General features: G+C 40.8%; 1 protein-coding gene across 3 annotated transcripts in view; it reads left to right on the top strand.

Moving 5' to 3' along the window:
* TP53BP2 (tumor protein p53 binding protein 2) overlaps window positions 1–13,357 on the top strand; it is a 67,793-nt gene that overhangs the window by 37,376 nt on the left and 17,060 nt on the right. For 2 of the 3 annotated variants that reach the window (XM_070768017.1, XM_070768019.1), the window contains 9 exons: window positions 139–221; window positions 5,009–5,110; window positions 7,199–7,373; window positions 7,925–8,106; window positions 8,468–8,632; window positions 9,018–9,246; window positions 10,965–11,075; window positions 11,394–11,542; window positions 12,414–12,879. In XM_070768017.1, the coding sequence (XP_070624118.1) occupies window positions 139–221; window positions 5,009–5,110; window positions 7,199–7,373; window positions 7,925–8,106; window positions 8,468–8,632; window positions 9,018–9,246; window positions 10,965–11,075; window positions 11,394–11,542; window positions 12,414–12,879 (1,662 nt within the window). The remainder of the gene's footprint in view (window positions 1–138; window positions 222–5,008; window positions 5,111–7,198; window positions 7,374–7,924; window positions 8,107–8,467; window positions 8,633–9,017; window positions 9,247–10,964; window positions 11,076–11,393; window positions 11,543–12,413; window positions 12,880–13,357) is intronic. The other variant, XM_070768018.1, reaches the window with a different exon arrangement.

Below are 13,357 nucleotides of genomic sequence, written 5' to 3'. Positions count from 1 at the left end.
GTATTAGAAAGTATTGGTATTTTAAGTATATTTTCAACTTAAAGTATTAGCATTAAAAACATAACTGAGAAATGAACTGGTACTTAAAATATCTGTCACCTCTAGTGTTAATGCATACTTTTTGAATTTTGTGCTTAGTGAGTGGACCAAGGTCTCAGGATCCAAGTTTAAAAAGAAATGGTGTAAAAGTTCCAGGTGAACATCGAAGAAAGGAGAATGGCGTAAGTGATCGTCGTTACCCATTCTGTGTTTGGACCACAGTGATGCTGCTTTTTTTTTAACTTTTAAATCTCATTCACTGTTCATTTTTTATTCAGTAGGTGATTAAGGGAAACCCTTTTTTAAAGGTTTATTTTAAATTTATTTCATGAAAGTGATTAATGGTCTCTATGGTTGTTGAAATATCCAACAACCTTAGATATGCAGATGATACTATTCTAATGGCAGAAAGTGAAGAGGAACTAAAGAGCCTCTTGATGAAGGTGAAAGAGGAGAGTGAAAAAGCTGACTTGAAACTCAACATTCCGGGGAGGGAGGAGGGAGGAGGGTTCAGGATGGGGAGCACGGGTATACCGGTGGCGGATTCATTTCGATGTTTGGCAAAACTAATACAATATTGTAAAGTTTAAAAATAAAATAAAATTTAAAAAAAAAAAAAAGAAACTCAACATTCAAAAAAACGAAGATATTGGCATCCGGGCCCATCACTTCATGGCAAATAGAAAGGGAAAAAGTGGAAGCAGTGACAGATTTTATTTTCTTGGGCTCCCAAAATCACTGCGGATGGTGAGTTCAGCCATGAAATTAAAAGATGCTTGCTCTTTGGAAGGAAAGCTGTGACAAGCCTAGACAGCAATTGAAAAAGCAGAGACATCACTTTGGTGACAAGCATCTATGTAGTCAAAGCTGTAGTTTTTCCAGTAGTCATGTTTCGATGGGAGAGTTGAACCATGAAGAAGACCAAGTGCCAAAGAATTGATGCTTTTGAACTGTGGTGCTGGAGAAGACTCTTGAGAGTCCCTTGGACTGCAACGAGATCAAAACAGTCAATCCTAAGGGCAATCAACCCTAAATATTCATTGGAAGGACTGATGCTGAAGCTGAAGCTCTAGTACTTTGGCCACCTGATGTGAAGAGCTGACTCACTGGAAAAGACCCTGATGCTGAGAATGATTGAAGGCAAAAGGAGAAAGGGTGGCAGAGGATGAAATGGTTACATAGCATCACTGACTCAGTGCAGCTCTGGAAGATAGTATAGGACAGAGAAGCCCGGGCTTCTGAAGTCCATAGGGTCGCAAAGAGACACGACCTCATGACTGAACAGCAACAACATGGCTGTTGAAAGAAGTCAGATGCTGGATATGTCACAAATACAGAACAAGTGTTGAATAAGTTTGAGGAAGTATTTGTTTTTTTGGTGATTTTATTTGTTACTGTTACTGCTTTTAGCATTAATGTGAATAAGTTCGAGGAAGTATTTGTTTTTTTGGTGATTTTATTTGTTGCTGTTATTGCTTTTAGCATTAATGATATATTAATGCTCTTGCTATTGCATATGAATTTTAGCAGGTATCTTTGGGACTCCTTGTAGACATTTTCTTTTCAGAGCTTAGAATTTTTAACCTTGTTAGGGATTAGCTAAATTACCTCTCCAACGCACACTGCTTTTATTCCACCTTGCCCAAATTCTTCCTGTTTCTCTTCTTTGATCTCATAGTTATCTTAGTGATGAAAGGCTGATACAAGGATAATGGAAATGGTCTGACCATTAACGAGATTTCAGTGCATATCGACACAATGTATCTTTCCCCATCACTGGATTTTTATTTTTTTAAAATGATTTATTTATTTTTTGGCCTCGCCATGAGACATGCAAAATTGTAGTTTTCCAACTAGGGATCAAACCCTTGCCCCCTGCAGTGGTAGCTTGGAGTCTTAACCACTGGACTGCCAGGGAAGTCCCATCACTGTTTTTTTTTTCTTATTTTTTTTTAATTATGAAAGTATTACAACACTTAAAATTAAAAAAATAAAATTTACGGGTTGTTCTGGGTCTTTGTTGCTGCTTGGGCTTTTCTCTCATTGCAGCAAGTAGGGGTTTCTCTCTAGTTGCATCGTGTGGGCTTTTCATTGTAGTGACTTGTTGCGGAGCATGGGCTCTAGGGCCCACAGGCTTCAGTGGTTGCAGTTCCCAGGTTCTAGGACACAGGCTCAATAATATTTGTGGCACACAGGCTTAGTTGCTCTGCAGCATGTGGGATCTTCTGGACCAGGGATCAGACCCGTATCTCCTGCATTGACAGGTGGATTCTTCACTACTAAGCCACCAGGGAAACCCCTTCACTGGGTTTTTAAATAACATCTTTATTAATGTATAATTGACATATAATAAACTACACATAGGGCTTCTCTGGTGGCTCAGATGGTAAAGAATCTGCCTGCAATGTGCGAGACCTGGGTTCATTCAGTCCCTGGGTCGGGAACATCCCTGGGAGAATAGGGAATGGCAGCCCCCTCCAGAGTTCTTGCCTGGAGAATTCCATGGACAGAGGAGCCTGGCGGGTTCTGTGGGTTCACAAAGAGTTGGACATGACTAAGTGACGAACACAACACAATAAACAAGCTGCTCACATGTTGGGTATATATTTTGATAAGTTTTGACATGTGTACATCTCTGATGCTGTCACCATAATCAAGATAATGAACATATTCGATCACCCCCCCCAAAAAAAGTTTCCTTATGTTCTTTTGTAATTGTTCCTTCTTGCCTCCCTTCCCATCCTCAGGGAACTGCTAGCCAGTCTGCTGTCTGTCGCCATAAATTAGTTTTGTTTTCCAGAATCTAGGATAAATGGAGTCATCCAGTATATACTCTTTTCTGTCTGAATTTGCTCAGGATAAATAGTTTGAGGTTTATTCATTTTGTTGTGTATCAGTAGTTGATTCCTTTTTATTGCTGGGAGATATTCTATTGCCTGGTTATACCACTCCTTATCCATTCATCTGTTGGGCATTTTGATTGTTTAGTTATTCTGTATCACGCTGTGATGAGTACTTGGGTATACATCTTTGTATGGACATATGCTTTTATTACTATTTCCCTAAAGTAAATACTTAGGAGTAAAATGGTTGGTTCATATGTTAACTTTTTAAGAAGCTGTCAGACTGATTTCCAAAGTGATTGTTTTATTTTATAGTCCTCATCAGAGAGTTCTAGTTTTTCCACATCCTTGCCAACATTTGGTATGGTCAGTGCTTTTAATTTTGGCTTCTGGTGATGGTAGTACATTCTGGTTGTATTTTGTATTTCTCTAATGGCTGATGGTATTGGGCATCTATCATGTGCTTATTTGCCATTCATATATTGTCTTTAGTGAAGTGTTAATATTTGTTCACTTCTTTTTTTATCATGTTGCAGGGCTTTTGGGATCTCAGTTTCCCAGCCAGGTTTTGAATCCAGGCCAGGGCAGTGAAATAAATGAATCCTAACCTTTAGACCACTAGGGAACTTCCTGTTCCCCTCTTTTGCTTATCTTTTTCATGATTGGGTTGTTTGCTTCATTATTATTGAGTTTAAGAGTTCTGTTATATATGCTGAATCCAAGGTTTTTTATTAGATAGATAATTGGCAAATATTTTTCCCAGTCTATGACTTCAATACAGTATAATTAATCAACTTAGAAGTTTTAGATCTTGCATCTGAGTTTAGGATCCATTTTGAATTAACACTTGCATGTATTGTGAGAGAAGTGCATTTTGTTTATTGTGTGTGGATATCCAGTTGTACAAGCAGCATTTGTTGAAAAGACTCTTCTTTGTCTACTCAACTGCCCTTTCTCTTAAATCAATTACCAGTGTAGGTGTGGGTCTGTTTTTGTACTCTGTCTTCTGTTTCATTGATCTGTTCATCTGACATGATATCAGTAACACAATGTATTGATCACTAAAGCGTGTTTAGTCTTGAAGTCAGGCAGTGTATGTTTTCTAACTCTTCTTTTCGAAGTTGTTTTGGCTATTCTGTCTCATTTGCACTTCCATATGAGATTGTATAATTCGCCAGTTGATTTATTTTTTTTTTTAAAGCCTGCTGGGATTTGGGTTGGTATTGTCTTGCCTCTGTAGGTCAGTATGGGAAGCATTGCCATCTGACAATATTGAGCTTTTTAGTTCACAAGCACCACAGTATTCCTCCCCAAATAGGTCTTCTCTCTCTCAGCCATGTTTTGAAGTTTTCAGTGTCAGGCCTGAGCATCTGTCAAATTTATTCCTGAGTGCTTCATGGTTTTTATGCTAATCTTAATGATATTACAAAATGTCTTTTTTCAGTTTTCTGGGTTTTGCTAATGTATAGAAATATCGTTGATTTTGGCTATTGATGTTTTATCCTGCATTCTTGCTAAATAACTTATTTATTTAGTAGCTTTTTGTAGATTCCATAGAATTTTCTTCATAGATGATTATGTTGTCCTTGAGTAAAGACAGAAAATTTTTCCCTTTGCAATCTGGATATAGTTTCTTTCTTCCTGCCTTCCTTTCTTTCTAGCGAGAACCTCTTAGGACCATGTGGAATGGATGTTTAGGGAGTATAGTAGACATCTTGCTTTGTCTCTGATGACCTACTGTGTCTTGGATTTTTTAAATTCCAGTGTTACATTTTTAAAGGGTGTTTTAATGACTGTATTCTAAGTTTGCTGCCAGTTCCCAACATCATGTTTGATGTGGTCAAATACTGCCTTCCTAATTTAACTGCAGAACAAGGTGATTCCAGATGGTTCCATTTGTGTCAGTACTGAAACTATTTAATTTAAATTTACAACTTAAAAGAGTCTGTGTATCATTATGTTTTAAATATTAAGTCAATATGGGAATAGTAATATAAAAATTAATGAGTTCTTTAATATGATGTGAGAAAAATAGCTAAATAATTTTGTCATGATAACATGATTTGAGGGAGGAGTCTCCGTGATCATTTTATAGTGAGTTGGATTATTTGCACTTTTTTTGGTAGGTTAATAGTCCTAGAATGGATCTGACACTTGCTGAACTTCAGGAAATGGCGTCCCGCCAGCAGCAACAGATTGAGGCCCAGCAACAAATGCTGGCCACTAAGGTAATGGCCATGTTTTCAGAGACCTAACAGGCCACTCCCGTTCCTGTGTAAGTAAAGCTGTTTACAGTACACCCTTGCTAGTAAGCCGGTTCCCTCACATATGAGTTGATAACATCAGCCCAACAGGTATCTGCTGTGTGGTGCTTTCTTCTCTTCACTGTAGCGTTTTGTAGAAATGCTAAAATCATTCAGTTGTTTTAGATCCTCCTTGGCCCGATCCTGATCAAAGTTAACCACGCTGTGCTGAGTGTCGGTAAAACAGGGAAGGCGTAAAGAGCCTTTCAGCTTTGCTTGCAGGCACTAGTCTGGGCTGACTTCATCTTGAATCAGGAGGAACTTCAAAGTCTCATGCTCACCTGTCCCCAGCTACTGCTTGGCACTGAAAACAGGCTGCTTGCCTCTACTTGGGGACATTCTCCACCCACAAAATAAACCTTGTCCTCTCCTTGAACAGAGAAAATATGGGAAGTTTCTCCATCACTCTCAAAACCAGTCTTCCTGCGGCTGCTCCTGCGAGCCTTGGGCTAATAGTCTAAACCAGATGTTGTCAGACTTTCTGAAGGGCCGAAATATTTTAGGCTTTGCAGGCTGTGCAGTCTCAGCTCTGCATCTGTGGCTGGAAAGCAGCCATAAACAATAGGTAAACGAATGGATGTGGCTGTGTGCCAAGAGAACTTTGTTTATGAACACAGACAGAAGGCTGTGTAGTCTGTTAGCCCTGGTCTAAACACTCAATATTTTCGCTTACCAGTCTTTGAGGGTCTGTAAGCTGGGGTGGACACCTGAGAGTTTGAGTAGCAAGGTCCCCAGCATGGCTTTGAAGTGATGGCCAAGGATTCTTCAACCTCATTCTCAGCATGCACTGTGGCTTCCCTGTAATACTTCTTAGGGTTCCTATGCATCCTTTTCTTTTCTTTTTTAACACTTAAAATATTTATTGAAATTACAAATTAAACTTTTCCATATGGTTCCCAAGTAGAAAACACAATATTTAAAGGCATTTAACAGCTGTTTTTTTTACATCAGAGGGTTAGTGGCACCAAATGTACCTATGCATCCTTTTCTACTTTTGATGCTAGACACCAGCTTTTTCAAAATCCTGTGTATTGTTGCTTCTCATACTTTAATGTGCGTATGAATCACCTAGGGGTTTTGTTAAAAATGCATGTTCTGATTCAGTAGGTGTGGGTTGCGGGTCTGACATTTTACATTTCTAATGCGATCCCATGCGGTGCTGATGCAGCATTCCTTGAGTAGCAAGGACATGAATTCAAATAAAAAATTCGATTGTTAACAGCATAAATCTTTAAAATCAAGGTCTTATTTTGAAACTATCTGTGTCCTTGTATGTGTTAGCCATACAAATCTGAGAAGTTTACCCTTGAGTATAAATTGTGTGGCTCTGTTTTCCTCAGTTGAAATTTTAGATATAATAGGAATAAAATTGTAAGTTGCGTAATTGCAGTTTCCTAAAGGCATTCTTTAGAAAGTAGTTCTTTGGCTCTTTTCTAAGCGTGCCGAGTGTGCCCTAACTGTGTAAGATGCTGGTCACAGAGATTTCCACTACACGTTGCATTGATTCCTCACTGCAGCCCTGGAGGGACTAGTGATCATCTCATTTTATAGGTGAAGACACAGACTTGTGGACTCAGTGAGGTTATATAATTTGCCCCAAAGTCTCATAGCTAATAAGTGGCAGGGCTTGAGTCTGAATCCAAATTTAACTTCAAAGTGTGTCATTTAATAGCTTTCTTTTACCGCCTCCCATCGCTGCATGAGCTCCTTCTTAATATTAATGGCTGCAGCTCATGAAAACTAGTTCACAGATCACTGCTTGCTCGCTGCAAAAGGACCACTTGGATAACAGTACTGATTCCTGGATCTTACCGCCTTAAGTAGATCCTAGGGTAGAGCTCAGGAGCGTCTGTTTTTCACAAACGCCCCAGGTGGTTCTGATGGCAGCGTGAGGACAGATGGTAAGACTGGAGCAATGCCACAGATGCACGTCAGTCTGGGCATCTCAGGGTGATTGTAGGTTAGTGGTCTGCTGTTTAAAATGACATGTCTGATGATGGCTTATATCTTTAGGAACAGCGCTTGAAGTTTCTGAAACAGCAAGATCAGCGTCAACAGCAACAAGCGGCTGAACAAGAAAAGCTTAAGAGGCTCAAAGAAATAGCTGAGAATCAGGAAGCGAAGCTAAAAAAAGTGAGAGCGCTTAAAGGCCACGTGGAACAGAAGAGGCTAAGCAATGGGAAACTTGGTAAGTTGCTCCCAGTCAGTTTATGTCAGTGCTAAATGCCACAGACTGTTTGAGTATAGAAAAACACTGGTGTAGGAAGTTTGTATGAATTTGTAGTAAGAGGACTAAGATGAGACTTTGTATGTAGGTCACTTAAAAAGGATTTTTGGGGAAAAGTATAACTCACTGCAGTTTCGAAGCTGCTGGTTCCCCTGAGTTGAATTCAGCTATTGAATGTTCTAGACAAGGTTCTTTTTTGGAATATAGAATATTTTTTTTTTCCTCTCTCTAAATAGTTTCTTGACTGAAGGTTCAATGAAGGCAAGGATTTTTATTCATATTAATAGCTCCATCGATTATAATGCCATTTTAATTAAAACTTTAGTGATTTGGTTTATAGATGTCTTTGTTGACTTCAGTTGATTATATAGGAATTGGTTGGTTCTAGGACATTTCTGAAAATTTTCTTTGCTTTTTATGAGGAAGTTTATGGTACATCTTAGGTTGCCTGGGAAGCGATCCCTTCTCATTTTTCTTTTCAACAATTGTTGCTTTTCTCGTTCTTACTTTAGTGGAGGAAATTGAACAGATGAATAGTTTGTTCCAGCAAAAGCAGAGGGAGCTTGTTCTGGCTGTGTCAAAAGTAGAGGAACTTACAAGACAACTGGAGATGCTGAAGAATGGCAGGATTGACGGTCACCATGACAACCAGTCCGCGGTGGCTGAGCTTGATCGGCTCTACAAGGAGCTTCAGGTAAATGGTGGCCTCTTGTGACATTTCGGTGGCACCTCATCTCCAGCACCACAGTGTTGTCCACATACAGGGCAGGAAGTCCTGGATTTCCACCTCTTTTCCTTAAAGGGGTGGGGACAGGGAGGAAGACCTAAACTCCACAGAATCCAGAATAAACTTTATGGTACCTCAAACAGGAAACTTGAGGCGTTCATTGTGACCACAGCCGGTGGTCTAACACTTCATTTTAAACCATGAGATGAGAAGTGTGGAGGGACCTTACATTTTTAGAAATTATATAATAGTGAACCGTGTGATTATCTGTTTGAGAAATTTTTCTGCCTACTCCTTGGCTACCTTTTTCTCCCCTAATTTTATTCAGTTAAGAAACAAACTGAACCAGGAGCAGAATGCCAAGCTGCAACAACAAAGGGAGTGTTTGAATAAGCGCAATTCAGAAGTGGCGGTGATGGACAAGCGTGTTAATGAGCTCAGGGACCGGCTGTGGAAGAAGAAGGCGGCCCTGCAGCAGAAAGAGAACCTTCCAGTAAGTGCGCGGTTGGCCAGGACCAGGAGGAGGGGACAGTGACCATCCCAGTGAGGTCAGTGCTTGCATATTTCAGAAACACTGCTGGGCACATCCTCGGAAAAGAGACAGGACCTTGTGGCTCCTTGAAAGAGAGTCCACTCTTCTTGTACTTTTAATATAATCCCTTCTGTAGCTCTGCTCTTCTTTCTAATTCTTGTAATGAAGTGTGGGTGAGACTTCACCCAGGAGTGTTTTTGTCGGGGGATGTTTCTGGTACACTCAATGGCTAGATCCTGAAAGTGCTGGATTTTAGCAGTTAAAATTATCATGGTGTCACAGGCTTTTCTGAGTTGGATCCGGTCTGACTTGGAATACTAAAGGCCCTGTGCTTTCTCCGAATAAGGTCTCATCTGATGGACACGTGCCCCAGCCGGGAGCATCGGGGCAGAGTCGAGTGGCGGCAGTTGGTCCCTATATCCAGTCGTCAACTATGCCCCGGATCCCGTCACGGCCTGAACTTCTGGTGAAGCCAGCCCTGCCCGATGGGCCCGGGGCCACGCAGGCTTCCGAGGGGCCCATGAAAGTCCAGACGCTGCCCAACATGAGATCTGGGGCCGCCTCGCAAGCGAAAGGTAAAATCAGGCACTTCCTAGTCCTTCCATGGCCTGGCTGTTCCCCTCCTCACTGTGATTTTCCCTCAAGTTTGAGTTTTATTGATTTATTTATTTTGGCATACCTTTCTTTTATTTGTGCTTCACAGCAAGTTTTTTTTTTTTTAATTTAGATTTTTTTTTCCCCCCGCCAAATTTTGAGTTTTAAAGGTGTCTTCCTATTTATTCCTTGTTCGTGTTGAAATTCTAAAAACCTCCTTGTGTTCTTTGGGGTTAAGAAATGATAATTTTCTTAATGCTCAATGATATAGTTCTGCTCAGGAAATGAAATAAAACATCAGGTTTTTTGAAAACCTAAACATTGGTTTGAATTTCTTCTCATTAATAAAGAAATTTTGATCTGATGTTAACAGCTTGAGAACCTTCCCTGTTGTGTAAAAAGGCCAGATATGTGTTAGTGGCGTCATCTGTGCAGACTGAGGTGGCGGGTCCCCTCCGTTGATGGTTGGTGTTTTCTATCCGTATGTGCTTCTGCATGAGAATTTGCCTACGGATAATGTTTAGAATAAAAGGAAACACTGGGAGATAAAAGTGAAGATAAAAGGAGGGAGGTTCAAAAGGGAGAGGATATTGTATACCTGTGGCTGATTCATGTTGAGGTTTGACAGAAGACAACAAAATTCTGTAAAGCAATTATCCTTCAATTATAAAAAAATAACAAATTTTTTAAAAAAGTGAAGGTAATAGAGGCTGCTTGTGTTAGTGACCTTTGCTTTCTGTGTGTAGTCCTCAGATATTTTGGAGGGTGGGGTGCACGCCAGAGTGTTATATTAGTAAGAGGAGGAAATGAAAGGAGAGTTGTAGCAAAAGCTGGGTGAAAGTATCCTTTAATGAGCTTATTATTCAGGAGAAAAAAATAGAATTGTGTCTTTTCCCTAGCCACTATCATGTGTAAATAATAGCTAACTTTAAAATTATTTATTATTTTGCTGCAATTACCACTGTGACGCAGTAGTGCTATGTAGTCTGGGTTTTATTGCAGAAAGAGTTACTTCTGTGAAAGAAAAGCTGCGGCTTTGAAACTTAAATGCCAGTGTAGAAAACACTTGAATATTTTGATTTATCCAAGGCTGTGGTCAGAGTCACGGGCTGAAAGCCTGCGTTTCTGCTTTTGTTGTGCATACATCACAACGTGGCCGTTACGTAAGACACACCAGCGAGGCCTTGGTTTGATGAATTGGAAGTCGTTTTCTGGGTGTGATGGTGATGTTTCCTTACCCTGTGAGAAGTCGTGTCCTTGCTGCTTCAGGCAGACTTTGTGTTGATCGTGATTATTTTAAGTAAATGAGAACACTCTTACATTGTTAATACAAGTATAAAATCTGATGTTTCTAAGTAAGTTTACTGGGCTTGTTGTGAGTCTGATATTTAAACCGATTTTTAGAGATAAAGTGCTTTCCTTGTGGCTCAGCTGGTGAAGAATCTGCCTAAAATGCGGGAGCCCTGGGTTTGATCCCTGGGTTTGGGAAGATCCCCTGGAGAAGGGAAAGGCTACGCACTCTAGTATTCTGGCCTGGAGAATTCCATGGACTATGTATGTATAGTCCACGGGGTCGCAAAGGGTCAGGTACAACTGAGCGACTTTCACTTTCACGGGATTAAATGTCTTAGCAGCAAAAGGAACCTTTAAAAATCTCCTTAGCATCCCGGGTTATTGCAGCTACTTTTCTGTGTTCTAGGCTCTAAAATCCATCTCCTTGGCCCTGATTGGACTCCTCCGAATGCAGATCTTTTCTCTAGCCAAGCCTCTGCCTCTGTGTCTAAAAGCTCTGGGAATGTTCCAGACCAAGGTGAGGTTTACTTGTGCTGTTCCTGAGTATCCTCTTTTGGCTGTCTGAGGGCTCTAAGTATTCTTTTTTAGATTGCTACTTTCTAGTGTGTTAAAACCAGGGACCGTGTTAATTTCTAGAACATCTTCCTTTAGCAGGGGAATTAAGGTACTAGCATTGTAGTGTGGGGTTATTCCTTAATCGACTTAATTTAAAAATAGAGCATTTAATGACTATAGGATTTCAAAGAGATTGTGGAGAGAGTAACGTGAATAAGAAATTTTTATCACAAGCAGTTTGATTATTAGAATGATTTTTTTTTTTTTCTGTCGTCTTCAGTGGATGATGGAGAGGTTCCGTTGAGGGAGAAGGAGAAGAAAGTGCGTCCCTTTTCAATGTTCGACACCGTGGACCAGTCTGCCGCCCCACCTGCCTTCGGTACCCTGAGGAAGAACCAGAGCAGTGAAGACATTTTGCGGGATGCTCAGGTATGTGAGGATGTCCCAGTTTTAACATTTAATAGTAATTCTTTGTGCATTTTTCAAAAGAGAAAGTATTAATGTGAGGGAGAATAAAGAAAATCTGGAAGATTAGAAAATATAACTGCATTCTGTTATTTTCAGTTCTGTTACTTAAGTGTGTTTGTGGTCTCCCATCATACAGGAGGAAAATCTGGAAGATTAGAAAATATAACTGCATTCTGTTATTTTCAGTTCTGTTACTTAAGTGTGTTTGTGGTCTCCCATCATACAGGAGGAGCATGACTGACTGGCTTGTGGGTATTATTTTGTGCGACTCTCTAAAAAATACAAGTGCATTAAAGAACATCATGTTCACACTGCTTAGTTACATTGTCTCTTCAAAATTTGGGGTTAAGGCAGTATCAAGCAATTTGACGGTAAATCTTCCATAACTGTTAGAATCCCAGCCTTTGACAACCAGACTGTGGCTGTGTGATCCAGTTAGGAGTTTTTTTTTTTTTTTTTTTTTCTTTTCTTTTTACAACACGGCCCAGATTGCATGAAGTTCCATTGAACAGGAATGGTTTTCAGTTATTGGTGCCATCTGTGAATATGTAAAATGGCAATTAAAAGGTTTTCAAGTGGACACTTAAACCGTTGCCCCAGTAGGAAGGGGTAACTTGGAGGAAGTCGTACCGGGTATAGGAATTGTATTGCATTACTGAAGGTCCTTTTACATGTGATTAAACTCAGAGATTTAAAACTTTTTAATGACCTTTCAATGTAGAGCTAATCTTTTCAGTCTATATTTGACACTTGTAAAACTTAGGTTATCTAGAACATTCCATGTACCCAGTTACACAGTATTTTAACTGGATATGTGTGTGTATATTTACAGGCTGCAAATAAAAATGTGGCTAAGGTACCACCTCCTGTCCCATCAAAACCAAAACAGATAAATTTGCCTTATTTCGGACAAACTAACCAGTCACCATCCGACATGAAGCCAGATGGAACTGCTCCGCAGTTGTCAGCAGCTGTTGCATCCATGGGAGGTAAACCCAAACCCACCGTGCAGCAGCAGAGGGGCCTACTGGCCCCCGGCGGGCCTTCAGTGGGCCCAGCAGACCAGACCCTTCCTCCAGGTTCTAAGCAAGAGAGTCCCCCTGCTGCCGCTGTCCGACCCTTCACGCCTCAGCCTTCCAAGGACGCCCTCCTTCCACCCTTCAGAAAACCCCAGACGGTGGCTGCCAGCTCCATATACTCCATGTACACACAGCACCAGGCTCCCGGGAAGAACTTCCAACAGGCCGTGCAGAGCGCGCTGACCAAGCCCCATCCCCGAGCGCCCCACTTTCCAAGCGGTAAGATTCTGGGTCTCATCTTCACCTGCGTGGATGTGTTTCTGTCCTTCACTGGAGCTGCCCTCTCTCTGTAAACAGGACGGTGACTTGTACCTGCTTTGACTGATGCTTTTGTCCTAAGAGTTTTATTTCAGTATGGCTTCTGTTCTGCATAGGGCTTCCCTGGTGGCTCAGATGGTACAGAATCTGCCTGCAAAGCAGGAGACCCTGGGTTTGATCCCTGGGTTGGGAAGATCCCCTGGAGAAGGGAATGGCTACCCACTCCAGTATTCTGGCCTGGAGAATCCCCATGGACAGGGGAGCCTGGTGGGTTACAGTCCATGGGATCGCAAAGAATCAGACACAACTGAGCGACTGACTTCACTTTCACTTTTTTCCTGTTCTACATGGAGAGTTTAAAGGAGTTTGTGCTAAATGCCAGCTGTTGTGGTAGCTGAAAATGATAGGTAGATAAAATATGAGTAAAATGAAATAAATG

The sequence above is a fragment of the Bos indicus genome, chromosome 16 (genome assembly GCF_029378745.1).
Source record: "Bos indicus isolate NIAB-ARS_2022 breed Sahiwal x Tharparkar chromosome 16, NIAB-ARS_B.indTharparkar_mat_pri_1.0, whole genome shotgun sequence".
Classification (NCBI taxonomy): Eukaryota; Metazoa; Chordata; class Mammalia; order Artiodactyla; family Bovidae; genus Bos; species Bos indicus.
Note: the sequence above shows the minus strand (reverse complement) of the source record. Positions and strands in the feature narration are given on the sequence as shown.